Here is an 18,869-nt window from a genome sequence, read left to right on the forward strand (position 1 = left end):
CTCCACCCCAGCGCCTGCTGGCATTTTCCCCCAGCTGACTGGTGGGAGCTTCGGAAGGTCCGAAGCCCCCACCAGTCAGCTGGGGGAAAATGGGGCCTATGGGGAAAAGCGATTTTTCCCCATAGGGAACATCGCAATGCAATCGCAAAAGCGATCGCAAAATCTTCTTCGCTATGCTGATTCGTTGTTAAACGGGGCGCCCGTTAAGCGAGGCACCACTGTATTACAAGATTATGGGATTCTGATTAACGTAACTACTGTGCAGTAACATTTTCACTCAAATGTTGCTGTTAAACTCTACTTACACTGATGGAGTAGCTCTACATTCTACTTAAATCTATAAAGTAGTTCTAGCAGAAATAGCTTGTGGTAATTATTGTCACTTGTATTTTTATAGCAGGTTCTGTAACTTCCATAAAATGAACTTGTTTGTGGTTATGATGAACATGGACACAAGTGATGCACATAGAAAGGTCAACTATAGCATCTTTAAAAATTAGGCTATCAGCTCATGTTTCTCTGTGGAAAAGTAGTATTACGATAAAAAAGTCTATTTTCCACTAAAGCTGTATCTCAGATGAATCCTTATCAGGTATTCCGCAAATACTTACCCTCCCATGGAGACACCTGATGCCATCAATGCAGCTGAGGGATACAAATTGTGTATATAATGAATAACAGTTTCCAAATCTTCTGTATTAGCAGCACAGTACGTCCTTGGTGTCTGCAAGCAGCCCCAAAATGGAAAAGAGTACAATCACCATTTGTCAAACCAAACCAGGGTGGTTTATGCAGCAACAAAAGAATAAGAATAAGTTAAATTATATTAGGGCTGGAGTTAAAGCTCTACGAATTTTCTTTTTAGAAAACATGGGCTTCTATCCAGAATGGTAACTGCAAAATGGGAAGGAATCAGATCAACGCAATTTCTCCATAGAGTAGGGTGGGACATGCAATTTGTTCTGGTTCTGCTTTCCTCTAACAATCCCACATACTGACTTTTATGATGATCTGGAAAAGATTTTTAAAGACAGTACTGTATAGCAAAAACCATCTTCTCTGCAACTCCCTGGGACAGATCCCTGGGAAGCTAAAGGCTGGTTTCAACCCATTTAGTTTTACAATACATTGTTTCATTGGGTAGAAATTACACTGATGGAGTACATTAACTCCCATCCCCAGTATACAAACACAATAGACAATTCTATGCAGTTCAGTCATACTAACTGGTTCTGAAATGTGGGTCCCCAACTGCTATTGAACTATAAGTCCCAGAATCTCTGACCTTTGGCCACACTGGCTGAGACGTCTGAGAGCTGAGGTTCAACTGGAAGCCCAGGTCTAAGAACAATTGTACTAAGATCACAACACACAAGCCAGTGTCTGCTACAAAAGGATCTACCTCTGCAATTAGACATAGGGGCCCAATTGCAAAGTAATGCAATTAGGTGTAGTAAGTGCTGCACTACATCACTATAGCTCTGGAATTGAGAGCAAGCAACATGCATAAGCATGGCAACACTGGCAACAACTGTCCTTGCTAGAAGCACTATACCTGCTGTGCATAAAAGCGGCTGCAGGTCAGAATTGCAGCAAAAAAGGCACAGCATGACTTACTGGGCAGTTTCCCAAGAGTACTTGATACTGCACTTTACCCCTGCTTGATAAACTAATACTGCTTTCCATTAGGTTGTAAGGGCTATAGCACAATAGGACACATCTGCACCACTTGCCTAGCAAAATGAACTTGCAAGAATGCTGACACATTGCCAGTTTTCACCTTACTGTAACTGGTAACAATATCTAATGCTTCTAAGCATGCTTTTCCTTACACATTCAAAATACCACACATGCATTAACTCAAGTATCTGTAACCCATTTTATAGATGGCACACTGAACTTCAGAGCAGGGCATGGAATGTGCAGGCATCCAGATATTGCTCAATTACAAATCCCACGATCCATCAGTCATTTGCTATACTGGCTAGGCCTGCTAGGAGTTGTAGTCTAACAATAATCAAAGGGGCATATGTTCCCCAGATTTAGAGACACCAGAAACAAAGAGCAGAGTTAAAATGTCAGAAGGGGAACACTGAGGTCTTGACTTCACCTTTTCAGGTAACATTAATGCAGTGACCCGTCAAGAATCATATTTAGACAGGAGGGCCTGGCTTGCTCTGGTCCATGGGGTCACGAAGAGTCGGACACGACTTAACAACTAAACAACAACAACAACAGTACACAGTACTTTTTTTCTGTTAAAAGAGCAAAGAGAGACAACCAGCTTACTATGTGTAAAGTGCTCTCTGGATAGCTCAGTGAGTTAAGTATGGGAACTCGATTCTCCACTCTCCATCCCATGGGACGAGCCAGCCTGTGTAGCCTTGGGCAAGCTGCACAGTCACACAGCATCCCTCAAAAAAGGGAATGTTAAATTACTTCTGAGTACTATAAAACCTTGGAACTAGTTGCCATAAATTGGAATCGATTTAAGGGCACATTCAGGAAACAGCTTTGATGCCCCATCTAGCTCTTCACTAAACAGTAAAAATTACAGGATGAATACAAATCTGACTGATTATGTAATTTGGACAGATAACAAGCTCATACAATTTACAATATTCTCGCACAGAATAGGTGGGTTTTTTTTAAAGCATGGTTTACACAAAACCCTGATCAAAGGTGACTCTAGGCATGCAATGCAGATGTGCACACAGAATATTGCCCAATAAGTAGGGAAAAGGGGAAAGCTTGAAGTTTTAGTCCAGCGAAATTGTGTTCAACCGTAACCATTTTAAACTTATTAGAGGCTTTTATTATTGCTCTTGTTAAAATTCCAGGAGGCAAAGACAACAAAATCAAATTGCAGCTACCCTTCCTATCACATTTCATAGCAACTTTTCAAATTTTCAATAGAAAAATACTTCTTATGCTCATTTTGCATAGCAACATGAAGCAAATTTGAAGTTTGTTGAATCAAAAGTCCCACTTGGCCAAATGGGGTTTATCACAAAGTGTACATAATTACGCTACAATCCTGTGGATATGTACCAGGAAGTACACACCATTCAGTAAAATGGGGTTTCAACATAGGCGTACATAGGACTCCAGCATTAAAATATTTCTGGAATACTATAAATACATTAATTCTTTTTAAATGTATTCTTTACTAAAATGCAGAACACAATTTTTGCTCTCAAAACAATGTACTTACATAGGTTTGTGCTTGTCTATGACATTTTTTAATTTGCTGTTTCAAAATCATTAGAATGGGATTGCGCATCTTTATAATCTTAGATTTTTGCATGTTTATTGGTTCTATTGTTTTTAAATTTTGTAATGCTGCCCAGAGTAGACCATTGGTCTAGATGGGTAGGGTATATATCTAATAAGTAAGTAAGTAAGTAAGTAAAGGTAAGGGTAAACGTTCCCCTTGACATTTAGTCCAGTCATGTCCGACTCTAGGACACAGTGCTGATCCCCGTCTCTAAGCTGTAGAGCCAGCGTTTGTCCATAGACAGTTTCTGTGGTCACATGGCCAGCGTGACTAGATACGGAACGCCGTTACCTTCCCACCGTGGTGATACCTATTTATCTACTTGCATTTACATGCTTTTGAACTGCTAGGTTGGCAGGAGCTGGGACAGGTGACGGGAGCTCACTCCATCATGTGGATTCGATCTTACGACGGCTGGTCTTCTGACCTTGCAGCAGAAGCTTCTGCAGTTTAACCGGCAGCGCCACCACGTCCCACGTGCATCTTTATACTGAACATTATCTACTGAACAGACTACACCTGCAGCTGTTTAAATGTTACAAGTGCCTTTTCAGTGTTAAAAACATGTAAAGCTAATTACATAATTTCTTCAAATAGAACCATATGGAAGATCTTTTCATTACATCTAAAATATAATGAAAAGGATTTGGTGGGTCACAAAACTACTTTATATATTGATCTCCAAGTGTTTAATGAAAGCTCATTCTTACTTTCACCAATGTAATGTATTATAAATACTTGATTTTTATAAACAAATATGTTAACTGAGTCGGGCTGTACAGTATTTAATGTTGTTTCTCTAGGATTAAACCTCAGCAGCAGCTGTCAACAGACTGGATGCAGAAGGATGCCAAGACTTTAAGAATCTATACTGGTTCTCACAGAATCTTGCTCTCAAACACTTATCTATCCTCCTATTTATTGTTTTCTGGGTGAAAGAGCACTTGTTTTTTAAGACTGAAATATTAATGGTAGGATGTGAGTGTGCCAATTTTCCAGTGCTGTACAGTATTTGATGTTATGTTCCTGCATTATAAAGGATCTAGTCTGCAGTGCTTACAGGTCCAGTATTGATGCTGCTGCCAGATTATTAACTGGAGGTGGTTACAAGAATGACATAATCCTTCTGTTCCAGCAGCTCCACTTCCCGACACAATTCAGAGTACTGATTTTAACCTATAAAGTCCTAAATGGGTTGGATCCAAGCTGTCTTGGATTTTATTTAAAAATAAATAACTATCTCATGGACTGTCCTATTATTATTATTATTATTATTATTATTATTATTATTATTATTATTATTATTATTATTATTATTATTATTATTAGTAGTAGTAGTAGTAGTAGTATTAGTAGTAGTAGTAGTAGTAGTAGTAGTAGTAGTAGTAGTAGTATTAGTATTATTATTATTATTATTATTAGTAGTAGTAGTAGTAGTAGTAGTATTAATATTATTAGTATTAGTATTAGTAGTAGTACTAGTACTAGTAGTAGTACTACTAGTAGTAGCAGCAGCAGCAGCAGCAGTTTTTTTTATATGCCACATTTCTCCTGACAAGGGACCCAAAGCGGCTCAAATTAAAATCACATAATTTAAAAAGGCAGTAAGTTAAATATTAAAAGATAAATTAAATAATATATGATTTAAAATACAATAAAAAGATTAAAACATGAAAACATAAAAAAAATTAAATTTCTGCTAAAATGGGGTTCAGGGATTCATTTATAATTGTTAAAAGCCTGCCTGAAGAGATGGGTCTTTAGCTTTTTTCAAAAGGATAAAATGGAAAGGGCCATCCTGATCTCCCAAGGGACAGCGTTCCATAGCCTGGGAGCTGCCACAGAGAAGGCCCTCTCCCGTGTCCCCATCAGCTGTGCTTGTGCTCGCAATGGGACGGAGAGGAGGGTCTCCTCTGATGATCTTAATTGCAGAGAAGGCAAGTATAGGGAGATACGGTCCTTCAGGTTTATGAACCTGGCCTGATGTTAAAATCATTGAGGAGTCCTTTCTCTCAATCCTGCCACTTTAGCAAGTGCATTTGGTAGGGACACGGGAGAGGGCCTTCTCTGTTGCTGGTCCCAGACTTTGGAACTCCCTCCTACTGTACATGAGGCCAAGCAGGCCCCATTTTTGCTGTCTTCCTGCAAGTGAGCAAAGACCTTTCTCTTCATACAGGCTGCCTGAGTGGGGCTTTTAAATGAAATGTAGTGCCTTATTGCGTTGAATGTGTTGTTCGTGTTGGTTTTGTTTACAAATTTTAGTGTGGTATTTGTTTGGTTCTTTTAAAATATTTGTATATTTACAGTTTTAGCTTCTAAATATTGTCTTTTAATTATGTAAGCCACCTTGGGTTGTTTTTAAGGAGAAAGGCAGAGTAAAAATATTTTAAATAAATCAACAATAAAATTGTATGTAGCAGTTGTTGCAAAGGGTGTCCTGCTAAGGGTGTTTGAATACCATGTCATAGACATATTATTTACCATTGTAAATTAACATATTCCATACACCATTTTCTTTTTCAGATTTTTCTGGAAAAAAACAAAAAATGGCTTTGGGGAAAAAAATCAGAAGAAAAACATTTTTCCCCAATTTCTCTGGGTTTTTTTTTTCCAGGCCTCTACTTTTATGACTCATTTTCAGAGGTTATCATAACCTTTGGTTAGGATTATCAAGAAAACATTAACTTTTATAGGAAAAAGTTAGAATATTCAGATTTTATATTGTATATTAGCTCAGTTCCAAACAACTATAGTTTGCTGCTTCAAATCTGCTTCCAAAGCGTATTCTAGATTGATTAATTGATCCATTGAGGGACCTGTACTCTGCTCTATATCCAGAAAAAATCCTGAAGTGGCCTGATGAACTGATGGAGTGCTATCAGCAAAAATAATGCTTCCTTTACTTGTTGTAGCTTCTTCTCACCTGCAACTCAGAGTGCAAGCAAGTAGGTGAGCAAGTAGACAGCAAGGAAGAAGACCAGCAAACACTTCTTGTTCACCTTCTTCCCTGTTTCTTCTCTTGAGACAAACGTGGGGCTGGCCCACTAGCCCAATTATTGCCAATACACAGGAAAATAAATCAAGTACATGACTGAGGAGCTGCTACTCACTGAAGCCACTAAGTATACAAAGAAACCAAAGGCACTAGTATCCACACTAGATATTTGAAGGGCTATCAAGTAGAAGATGAAGCAAATTTGCTTTCTGTGACTCTAGAGAACAGGACCCAAACCAATGGATTCAAATTAGAAGAATGGAGTTTCTGATGAAACATCAGGATAAACATCCTAGTTGTAAGCGGGTGTTCAACAGTGGAGTGTGCTTCTTTAGTGGACTGGGGTCTCTCTTGCTGGAGGTTTTTAAACAGGTGTTCACTGGGCATCTATTGGAAATGCTTTGTTTATCTAGGTATTCATCTACTAGCAGGCATCTGGATTATGTGACCCTTGGGATAACCTCTAGTTCTCTCATTTTCTGATCCTATTACCTGTTTGGGCACGTGAATGGATGGGCAACAGTGTCAATCACTGCATGTTACCTTGAAGACATATAGCAGGCATTGGCAGCTGCTGTTCCTCACTGCCATTAACATTTGCTGAGGAAGTTACATGAGCAAATAAATGTGACAACAAACAGCTGCCACTGCCTTCTGGGCTCAAGGGAAAGGCAGCGGTGGAAGATTAGGGGTTGAAAGGAAGACCTTTCCAATACACTAGGGTGGGGAAGAGGATCGGCAGCTGCCCATAAATGCCAATTCCACCTATCTCATCACTGCCCCATCCTGCCTTGAATTTTGGCAACATTCAGGTCTCACAGCTCTGCACCACATGCATTGCCCTAAATGGAGGCAGCCCACTGGAATGCAGTGTTCACGAGTAGTGATTTTACATTCTACTTCCTTGGTTCTATCAAGCCTTGCACAAAGCATGAACTAAGGAAGGGGTAGCATAGAACCAGCAGCTCTCCAGCAGCTCTGTACTCAGTGGTCATACCTTTCCATGAAGGTGTATTGCACAGTCTGAGAAGTATGGTATTGAATGGAACTATAGTTTCAATGGAATGTAAAACCCAATAAATTCCTATTTTGTTTTCCAGTTCCTTCATATTTCTTTTTGGAGATTGATAGAACCAGTTATTGAAGAGAATGCAAATAAAACATGGATAATGATTAGATGAGTGATGTGAGGTTACTGTGTTACTTTTATCTTGGTATTTTTGGGGCTGTGTGGCACAAGGCTGGAGGGGACTGCCAACAAGGAACTAGCCCTGCCAGTGATGGCATTACCGTTAATTGTTGGTAGATGTGTTGCATGCTTCCAAGTACTGACATTCTCACTATTTGTTTGCTTTATCATTGCTCAACATCTGTACTTAATTTAAGAGCAATTCTTACCAAGAGATTTTCACCAGCAACACCGCGATAGTTAAAGACCACACACCTTTTAAAAAACAAAAGAGCACTGTTTACCACAGCTGTTAACCTGAGTGTGTTTGGATGTGAAGATTTCAGACATTTCAAAGCTATTCTACTTTATCATTCAAGTTTTGCTAATGATTCAGTATAGTGATGCAGAGACACATATGGCACATCATTATGTTCTACTCTATTTAAACTGCGTATCCAGCAGTTATTTAAAGAGCTCACCACAAGGCAATGAATATGATCCAGTTATTCATATAAATGAATCAATTTTAAAATCTTTCTCCATGTGGGAGAATAAAGGGAGAGAGAGCCAGTCTCTCTTTTTACACCTCCTACCCTCAGGTAACAAAACTTGCCTTTTAGTCTCAAGCTAAGCTGTCAGGTATTTACTAGCAGACTGGGAAGAATTACTTTGTTGGTCTACAATTCCACGTATCAGCCAGCCAGTGTGGTCATTAATTCTGCTGGTTGGGAGATTCTGGAATCTCTACTCCCACAAAGGTCACTTTTCCATGCCATAAAAGTAGTGATTCTGACTCTAGCCCTAAAACACAATCCACACTGAGGACTGAGCTTTAGAGTATATGGCAAACTTAGAAAAAGTGCTTATTTGGACAATCAATCAATTAATCAATCAATCAATCAAACAAACAAACAAACAAACAAAGGCATGCTGGGAGTTGTCCAAATAACACACTTGCTCTGTTGATGCTTACTGCTTGGAGCCCTTACTATGGAGACAGCTTCCAAAGGAACATCTAGCAGAAATTTAAGGGTTTGGTAACCACAAAGGGGGAACAAAAGAGGGGGATGGAAGGTCTCCTCTCACTACACCTTTCTCACAGAAATTATAGCAGCTTACCACTTGAGCAAATTTAATCTAAATCAGAAATGTATAGAAGTGAAACTGATTATACCTGTACCCCAGGGCTTTGCTCTGCTGAATCATATGGAGAATGTAGGATTCCCTGCTTGTTCCTGTGAGGCCAGGCAGCAACAGGATAGTGGGTCGGGTGCTGGAATCTGGGTAATGTATGCTATCGTGATTATCAAAGCAGTCCAGTGAAATCTGTCCTCCATCTGTTGCAGTAATAAGCTCACTGGAAAAACCAATACTGATTAGGTTTGCAAAAATAAAAATAAAAAACCAGTCAACTGTATATCCCTTCACTGTTCAGGATGGTGTGGCCTGCGTGAAGACACGTTGATTAGCCCCAAGAAATTTTACAATGGTTACTAGGCTGACTTGAAAGAAAGAAAGAAAGAAAGAAAGAAAGAAAGAAAGAAAGAAAGAAAGAAAGAAAGAAAGAAAGAAAGAAAGAAAGAAAGAAAGAAAGAAAGAAAGAAAGAAAGAAAGAGAACAAATGAACAAACGAAAGCCTGTTGAATAGTGTTATACTTGATGTGGAGCACCAGTAACATTTTTCAAAGCAGAGATAAATATATTATTTGCTACCAGTGGCGTGATGTTTCCTCTAAATTTACCTGTAATAGCTGGACCTAAACTGGATATTTCTAGCAATGTCATATTGTTGTGTTGGAAAGTATTGTAACAGAAAGTATTTTGGTCATGAACAAAGCAAAAACCATTAGCTTTAGGAAAAAAAACTATTCTTGGCCAAGAGTGAAAAAAGAGACAGCAACAACTGATTTATTTATATAAATCATAGGGGAGGGGGGAGTCATTTCTATGAGTGCTTCTGTGTTGCATCTCAAGAATCTAGGAATTCCAAGAACAGAATGACATTTTGTGCAAAGTTTGAAGGAAGCTTCCCAATCAGCATGCTTAGTGAGGGACATCAATACCAGAACCAGCAATAGCATCAGACCACCTGTTTCCAATACAGTGGAACCTCTACTTACGAACGTCCCTACCTACAAACAATACAACTTACAAAAAGCTCTGTTCACAAAATTTTGCTTCTACTTGCGAACGGAGCTTCAAGATACGAACAGAAAAAACCACAGGGGAGACGGGGAAAGTGTGAAATTTGAACTTTCAGTTGACCGTTGGCCAGTGAAGAGGCTGTTTGTATGCAACATTGCTCGTCCAAGCGGTTAGAGTGTGGCTAGGGAGAGTCTTCAGACTGCCTGGTACTGCCTGGTACTGTACTGTACAGACTTTTTTTTAATTTTTGATTTTTGGATTTTTGTCTTTCTTTTTTTAAACAGAGACTGTCTGTTCTGGGTGAGTACACTGTATTTACTGTACGCTACAGGGCTTTTTGGTGGGGAGGGGAGGGCTAGGTGGGGAGGTTATGTTTCTGTGCCCTGAAGGGTCTTGCAGTGTGGATTTAAAATATGAAAAGTTTTTGGTGGGGAGGGGAGGGCTAGGTGGGGAGGTTATGTTTCTGTGCCCTGAAGGGTCTTGCAGTGTGGATTTAAAATATGAAAAGTAGACTGTAATATTAAATTAAAATTAAATGTGAAAATTAGACTGTAATTTTAAAATGTAAAATTTATTTATTTATTTTTGCATTCTGTGGCTTCTAGGGTTTGTGTACTATAACCTCTCTGTTGTTTTAAAATGTGTGGGTTTAAAATATGACTCCAAAGTCTTTTTGTTTTCCTTTGGGGATCTGTTTGCTGTAATAATGGTTGCTGGTTGTTGACACAGCCAGGCTGGCTTTAAAATGGAGTTTAAAATGGAGATTTAAAATGGAGTCTACTGTAGACTCAAGGCTCCCACCACCACCACTTATCTCTCTCTCCCTATATACTCTCTTTTTGTGATGAGGAGTTCTGTGCTGGAATACAGTAATGGTTGCTGGTTGTTGATGCAGGCAGGCTGTAAAATGCAGTTTAGACTCCAAAGTCTTTTTTCTTAAAATCAGAAAATATTCTGAGGGGCTGTGCTGGCTGGTTTGCTCTAAAATGCAGTTTAGACTCAAATGTGTTTTCTTTAAAATGTGTTTTAGACTCCAAACTCTCTGCCCCCCAATTGTCTTCTCTCCCTCTGTCTTCTCTCTTTTTGTGCTTGTCTGAGGGGTCTGTGTGCCCCAGTGATGACCTACCTACCTACCTACCTACCTACCTACCTACCTACCTACCTACCTACCTACCTACCTACCTACCTACCTACCTACCTTCCTTCCTTTCCCCATTGTTCCCTACCTCCCTCCTTTCATGTCCTTTTTTACCTAAAAGGCGCTTGGCTTGGCTTGGCTGAAAAGGTGCTTTTCAAGGTGTTCTGTTTTAAAGGTGTTCCTTCCCTCCCTCCCTCTTTTCCTGCCCTTTCTTTACCTAAAAGGTGCTTGGCTTGGCTTCGTTTAAAAGCTGTTTGTTTTTAAAGGTGTTCTGTTTTAAAGGTGTTCCCTCCTCCTCCCTCCTTTCCTGCCATTTTTTTGACCTAAGTTCATCTTAGGTCAAAAGAAGAAAAATTTTTCCCCTAGTGGTAGAGGACAGATTAACTGGCTTTGTATTAGTTCCTATGGGAACTAATGCTTCGATTTAAGAACAGCGCCTTGACTTAAGAACAAAAAACAGCCGGAACGGATTTTATGGTTTTCAGGGCATTCCTATGGGAAATTTTACTTCTACTTACAAACGTTTCAACTAGCAAAATTTTCTGGGACGGATTAAGTTTGTAAGGAGAGATTCCACTGTAATTGGATGACCGGTTTTGGCAACTCTGTAGATTATTTAATCCAGATTCCTTCAGGACAAGTGAAGAAAACATAGCAAGACACACAGTTATGAACAAGAATCATGTGTTAAAACTGAAGGCACAATATAAATTAAGCAATTAAAGTAAAAGATTGCAATGTATAAGAGAGGGGCTCACTTTCTATATTGCACATATGGCCTAGATGTGATGAAAGGGCGAAGGAGAGTCTGCACGCGGCCTTCCCAGCACCACACAGTCGGATAATATATCTCTGTCACCACAGGGCAATGATCCTGTAGAAAACGGCAGAAGCTCTCACTACCAGTCACCAGTTGAGGCTTCTAGAGAACGAGAGAGAGAAGAAGAAGTTGGGGGTGGGGAAGAGTGAAGAAAGATCATTTATTCAGCTGTTTTTCATCCTAATACTGCAAACATTTCAAGCAGTTTCTCGGTGGTGGCAATGCATGAGCAACACTAACACTGAACACATTTATCTGCATGTGGAGTTTATGTTGCTAAAACAGCATCCTTCATACACTATCACAATACCATCAAGAAGAGGATGGTCTACTACGGGTTGATGCAGTGAGGGGAGACGCTCTGGAGAACCACAGAGAAATGAACCTCAGAAGATGAGCCCTCAATAACACCTCTACCTCCATCTTCTAGGCGGGCAAGCAGATGGGAACATGTACACCAAATTAGGCAAGGGCCCTTTAAAAGCACAGCAACTCCTCTAGACTAAATGTATCAACTGTTGCGCAGGCCTGATCAGTCTATCTTGGGGTTCAGCTCCCTGCTCAGACAACATCTCTCCATGACTGCAGCAAATTGGAAAGCAATAACCAGCAGGGTTCCCTAGGAGATATCCATTGTCGGTTTTTCACTCCTATTTCTCCTGCCTCTACTACTGCTACTTCTGTCTCCCTTTGACCCTCTCTCCCCCGTCAGCCTTTTCCTTCCCTTTTCCTGATTGATCCCTTTCTTCACCCTCATTTCCTGCCTTTTCCAACTGTTCCTTCAACTCCCTCTCAGACGCTGTCACTCCTGAACTTCTTTCTCTCTTTCCCTCCTCCGCTGGAATGGACGGTGCTCTAGTGAGAGGTGTCTCCATCTCGCCTCCTTGCTCATACTGTCCTCTGACTCTTTCCAATCCGCTTTGCAAGGATTTCATGGCTAAGATCTCTTCTCCCTTCTCTAAGATCTCTTGCTTGAATTTTGTCTATGTTTTCTTCCTCGAGTACTGCTGCCACTAAAATCTTCATTATACCCAGCTCTCATTACTGCTTGCATGCAAGGTTTACAGCTTATTGGCTTTTGTGCTCTGTTGCTTTACAATCCATTAACTGATTCAGTATTCAACTTGCATCACCTCTTTCCAGCACCTCTCCTTGTCACTTTTTCAGCCAATCACCATCCACATGCAAATACACTCTCCACCAGCATTCCTTAACTCTCAAACCCTTTTCATACATAACTCTGACTACTTACATATTACACAGCATCACAGAAAGACAAACTATTTTACAAATTATGTAACATTGCAGTGTATTATTGTGATGGAATGCCGACTGCCAAATAGATGGAAAGTTATTTTAAAACTAGGTCAACAACCTATATACAAAAACAACAAACAGCCTTGTGGCACCATAAGAAAAAGTAACACATTTTATCTGGCATGGTTCACAATGCCAACTATACTGCTGTTGTTGTAACAGATTAACAGATCTACCACTCTGCCCCATGCCCCAAATAAGCTCAACATTTTTTCTGCTTTTCTTAGCCTTTTGAATGGTGAAAAGCTAGGCATTTCATGACAGAAGGACTATTTGTCTCCCTAGTGACTGGAACCCAACAGTTGCGGAAAGCTAGCTAATAATTTTTAAAGCATTCTCACTTCAGATATGTGGGATGATATGTGTATGCAGGATGTGCCTCAATAGAAGTATTTTCCCTGTCTGAGGACACACTTTAGAATAAGACTTAGCATGTGAATCATACCATGCCAAAAGAGGGGCACTATACCAGCTGCATTCATTGTACAAATGAAATCTTTTTGCAGACATGTGTGTTCATGGTAAAACAAGATCAGTACAGTCCACAAGAAATCCAGGAGAAAGTTTTCTTCAGAAGATGACCCTGAGATACAGATCAATGGATGAAGACTCAGTATTTAATACAGATACACCTCAATGTCCTGTTCTGATTGCTGTAAAAGTAAGACTCATGTACAGTACTTGCTACAGCAATAAATAATCACTAATGTAAGACAATGTTACTAATATGCTGCAAAATAACAGTCTACTTATGTGTAACTAAGCTGACTGTGGAAACCTATGTTTGCCTTTTTGGAAGTTCAACAAGGTTTTCTCTCATCCTGGGTAAGACAACGGCACTATTTGGCTTTTAATCACATTTCTGATGGAATAACATCAGAACAACCTGTTTTTATTCAGGAATTATCTATACTTTTCCCCAAAAGACTCATTTTTTTCACCATACCCATACTCTATCAGCACCTGGTTCTTCTCAGACACATTCTATTAATTCTAAGCCCTTGATCTCTGCTGCTCTTACATCTATTGTCAATTCTGATTGGCATTTTGCAAGGACTATTAGCACACAGTAACATGAACCATTATTAGCAATCTATATTGTTGATCTGCTAATCCCAGATGTACAGGAGACAAGCTCCCCCATGGTGGCAGAGGTCCCAAATGAGTGAAAGCAGCATGCTTTGACACAGTACCAAGGCACACAGAACTCCCCACCGCAGAATGGCATTATAAGAATCAAAGTTCATAGACAATATTTTGTACAAATAATGATAGAATATTATTGATGGGAAGAACAACTGGATGACTATTGATGTATTTATTTGATTTGTATCTTCCCTTCCCTCACAAAGATCACAGGGCAATTTCATGCCCTTCTTCTGGGCATCATGGAGGCATCTAGCTAGACCGGAGGAACTTTCCTTCTTATCCAGCAGGTCTTTCGTTAGGAAGGAAACAGAAACATGTACCGTATCTTCCACTTTTACAAAAGAATTGCTGAGTTCCAATATTATGACCGGAAGGGGAAGGCGCTCTCAAAACACTCCTCGCTATCAGGTTTCTATCTTATTATGTACATAAATTCAGTACAAAACTACGTTTCAATCTCAGTTTTAGACTCCAGCACGATTTATGTGGCAGTTTCGCCAAACCTGCACCCTCCCCGAAACTAACCGACGGCAGACCTGCCGGGTGTACTGCGCCAATACTGAAGCGCCCTATTCCTATATAAAGCGAGAGCAAGGCAAATCGTATTGTGTTCGTTTAAAACGGAAGAAAGGAAGGACACCGTCGGCTGAAAAAAAAAACAACAACCCAGAGCTACAGTATTTTACAAGGCGAGCGCCGCAAGGCACCGGCACTTTGCTCTCCCAGGCGCGTTTAAAGCGCGGCACATAAAATGTTCTCCAAGGACAATTGCCGCGCTTGTTTCCAAACCCGGCTTAGCCTGACGGTGACCTCAGTTGGCCCCTTCCGGCAGCCGGCCCTTTCCTTCCACGCCGTTCCCTGAGGTCGGCCGGCGGCGGGTGGGATGGGAACCCCCCCCCCCCCCGCCAAAGAGGGGTAGTCTTTTCTCCCTTCTTCTTTTTACCTTGGCGATGCTGCTGAGGTAGTAGCAGGCATAGGCGGCTCCGAAGCAGAGCACCAGGGACCAGCCGACGCCGGAAGCCAGCAGCCCCTCCCGGACCCGGCTCTCCAGATACAAAGACAACTCGCGGGTCAGCCCTTGGAGGTTCATCGCCAGAAGTCGCCGGCGAGGTGGTTTTACATTACAGCCTTGGGGGGGGGGCTGCTGCTGCTGGTGCCGCCGCCGCCGCGCTCAGGCAGGAGGGAGCCGGCTCCGGAATGTGTCAAGGGAAGGGGGGGGGCCCTGCAGCGGCGGCAGCCCTGGGCTCTCTCGGCTGCCGGTGGCTGAGTCGTTTACTGGGTAGCCCCGGGTGCTCCGCCCTCGCTTGTCCACTCCCAGAGGGTGGGGAGAAAGTCGCGCTCCGAGCCTGCCTGGTGAGAGGGACAGGGATGAAGGGTGGGGAGAGAACGATGCTAATATTTGTTTTGTGCTTACCTGTGCTCACTGATCTCTCACACCGAGCACCGCAGAAGATCCGCCTGCCCACAACCGCGAATGACCTATTCTTGCAAGACTTCCTGAGTGTAATGAGTATCCAAGTCAAAATAAGCAGCTTTACCCTCCCTCAACTCAATCTCTGGTGGCTAGTCCTAAAAACAATACCTCAGGAGCTCAGGTTTTAAAGGGATGGTTTCTCCTATTGCATCTCAAGAGTTTGCTCATCCCAACATTTTGGAGACAATGTATTTCTAGAAGATTTTCTAAAATAATGATTTCTGCTTAAAATCTTATCTACTGACAGTTTAGACATCACTTCTTTCCAGGGTGAATAGCCAAGTTAGCATGCTTCAGCAAAAAATGACAGAATACTGTAATACCTTAAAGACCTCAATTAGTCTTTATTATTAAGAGTCAGACATTTCTGGATAGCCTGTATCTTTGTGCTCCTGGCAGCAGCTAATGATACTACTACTTCTAATAAATAATAAACTTTCCCCAAATATTAACTTTGATTCCTCCAGTTTTTCTGAATGGGAATAAGGAAAATGTTTGCAAGATCCTGCAAGTTCATGCAACTACTTCATGCTTGCAAGATACTGTAAGAATGTGTAGCACAAACTATCAATGATGAACCCCTTATTCATTAATGCCCATATTACCCATCTACCAGGGACCTGAAGGAATACAATTTAACAAACCACTTGCCTTTATAGTCTATTAATTACTGAAACAATACAATTAAAAGTCAGCAATAAGCCCTGCTTCCTTAGACCAAAAGACATCCAGCATTCTCATTCTTACAAAAGCAAATGGGATGCTTCCAGAAAAACCACAAGCAGGACATGAAGGTTTTGCTCCCATTCTTATTAGTCCTCAGCTGCTGGTATTTAGCAGCATGCTGCCTTTCAACATGGAAGCAAGAGGGGAAGAGCATAGGAAACTGCTTTATACTGGAACAGATTGTCTAGCCTTGTGATTTCTATTCTTGATCAGCGTTTGAAGATATTGTTTTTTGCATGACACCCCTTAGAATTGTCCAGCCAGTATGGTCAGTGGCACCAAAGCAAGGTTTCTGGACAGGTCTTCCCATCAGATCATTCAGATGCACTGCTGCATAGTTCAGTGGTTTAGGTAGGCAGTTCAATTCCTGTGAAGGCGTGAAGAGAAGTGTGCCATCCTCTACGAAGGAGGACCCAGTAGAAGGAAGTAGTTGCGTGGAGGGTATATGAATTGAAATAGACCAAGCGGAAGGAGTGACAGGAAAATCTACTGAAGTGTGTCTAGCAAATGAAGGAGGGGCAGAGCTAGACCTCATTTTATGGGAAGATATAAAAGAGAGTGAAAGTGCGCACGTTTTTAGATTGTTAACCGATGGAAAACTAGGGAGGTTCGTGGATGGAGGGGTACAAACCAAACCCATGCTCTATTCGGGAGACGCGCCGGGTATCGTAAAAGACTTTCCCAATTTACAGCTTGGCGGGGGGCTGTTGCTGGATCCGTTGGTGCCGGGAGGAAGGGGGCGAGGGTAAGACCCTCTAGCATGGACAGTGGTGGTGTATCCCCGGAATCACTCTGGTGGACGGAGAGTAATTCGCCCTGGCCCTTCGTTCCAACAGAAGCCTCCGGAGGGCGACTGGGCCAGGCACCCATGCTGCAGGACAGTATGCACAGTCCGGAATACCCCCTTGTGCCCTTTGACGGATCGGGAGCGTTTTGGGCCGGCTCCCTTTTAGGGGAACCAGAAAGGGTTACCGTTGTAAGACCCAAGAAATAGAAGCTGTTGACAGATTATTGTTTATTGGACCCATTTGATGCCGTTGAATTAAGTTCTGATACAAATAAAAAGGTTGATTTGGAAGACTAAGACCAGCCTCCTCATCTTTTTCCCGCCTTTACCACCAGTGCACCCCCGGTCCGAGAAGGACCTTGTCACAATTCCCCACTCCCTTCTTGTCACGGGCTGAACTGGATGATCCATAGTGTCCCTTCCAAGCTGTGCAGTTCTAAAGTTAAGATTTATAACTGGAGATGTCATGGATTGAATCTAGAACCTTCTGCTTTCAGTGGTTTGGCCACTGAACTATTAACCCATTTATTGTTTTGTTTATTTTATTTATGATATTTGTATGCTGCCCCATCATTATAAAGTTCTCTGGATAATTTAAAATATACAAAAATAAAAACAATTGAATTTTTAAAAAGGCCCAAAATACAAAATAATCAAAATCAAACTAGACCAAGACAACAAAACAGAGCACCAAATTAAACATAACAAATTTTAAAACAGATGAAGTAAGACTTCTTTAGTTAATCTATTCTACTTATTTCTTTATTTATTTATTTATTTATTTATTTATTTATTTATTTATTTATTTATTTATTTATTTATTTATTTATTTATTTATTTATTTATTTATTTAATACCCCGCCCATCTGGTCTTGTGACCACTCTAGGCGGCTTCCAGATACATAAATAAAAACATACAAATATACACAAAAAATTGTAACACCCGCTAATAAATTAGTAGATTGTTCAAGATGGCAAGAGAAAAGAGATAGCAAAAAATTACATTATCTAGGAAAGATTGCCTCTAACTGGGGTGTTACTACTGAAAATAACTTCTATAGCCATGGAGAATTCCATGATTTAGTCTAATCTCTTTAAATCCTTGTATAAATAAACTACACTAATGTCTCCAATTTATCCATAATTAGCAGATCTCTGATTATTGATAAAATGCCAAAGTAAAAAGCAATTATCAGTAACATAAGAAAATTTTACAAGAAAGGCCCATGGTGATAAACAAGCCTATAGCCAATGAAGTAATAAGTTTTTCTTCAGGGTCAAGCAGTTCCACAGAACTCTTCTGCAGGAGTAAATGTTAAAGAAAGAAGAGAAAAAGAAATATATCAGTTTGGTTGGGATGAGGATATTTTCCTTAAAAGAATAACAAAACACAGGTAAGCACATGGGCTGTTAACTATTAAATAAAAAGGCAAGAAATTAGAAGTTTTGTAAACATATTTTCCTTTTATTTTTCTAAATTCAATGGCTTCAATCCAAACAGCCAATTCTGATTAGAATAGACCTTTTGAATCAATGGGGCTTCATAGAAGTGCTGCTGATTCAGCAATTGACTTAATGGACTTCCCTTGGATTTCCACGAATGTGTGTGGTTGTTATTAGGGTCATATTAGAAATCAATTGGCTGCTCTTTTACACATTATTTATTTTTAACTTATCCTTCTTAGCAGTTGTAAGCAGGTTCATGGTTAGTCTTATTCTGTTCCTCATCTGGCAACACAAATGATGACTCAGAATTATTAAATAAAGAAGTTTTATTATGAACACAACTGTTTGTTTCTTCTTTACTGAACTCTAACAAATTATGTAACGTTAACTGGGGAGGGGAACTCTCCCAAAACCACAACAAGGA

At 40.6% G+C, this 18,869-nt stretch overlaps 1 protein-coding gene across 2 annotated transcripts in view; it reads right to left on the minus strand.

Annotated features, from left to right (window-relative positions):
* Nucleotides 1-18,869, minus strand: part of ABHD3 (abhydrolase domain containing 3, phospholipase) — a 28,675-nt gene that overhangs the window by 6,763 nt on the left and 3,043 nt on the right. Inside the window, exons 1-5 of one of the 2 annotated variants that reach the window (XM_020785715.3) lie at nt 14,956-15,176; nt 11,485-11,648; nt 8,618-8,800; nt 7,671-7,716; nt 612-724 (exon numbers count right to left, since the gene is read on the minus strand). In XM_020785715.3, coding sequence (XP_020641374.3) covers nt 612-724; nt 7,671-7,716; nt 8,618-8,800; nt 11,485-11,648; nt 14,956-15,102 — 653 coding nt within the window. In that variant the 5' untranslated portion in view covers nt 15,103-15,176. Of the gene's footprint in view, nt 1-611; nt 725-7,670; nt 7,717-8,617; nt 8,801-11,484; nt 11,649-14,955; nt 15,177-18,869 lie in introns of those variants that run through there. The other variant, XM_078392613.1, reaches the window with a different exon arrangement.

The sequence above is a fragment of the Pogona vitticeps genome, chromosome 4, assembly GCF_051106095.1.
Source record: "Pogona vitticeps strain Pit_001003342236 chromosome 4, PviZW2.1, whole genome shotgun sequence".
Classification (NCBI taxonomy): Eukaryota; Metazoa; Chordata; class Lepidosauria; order Squamata; family Agamidae; genus Pogona; species Pogona vitticeps.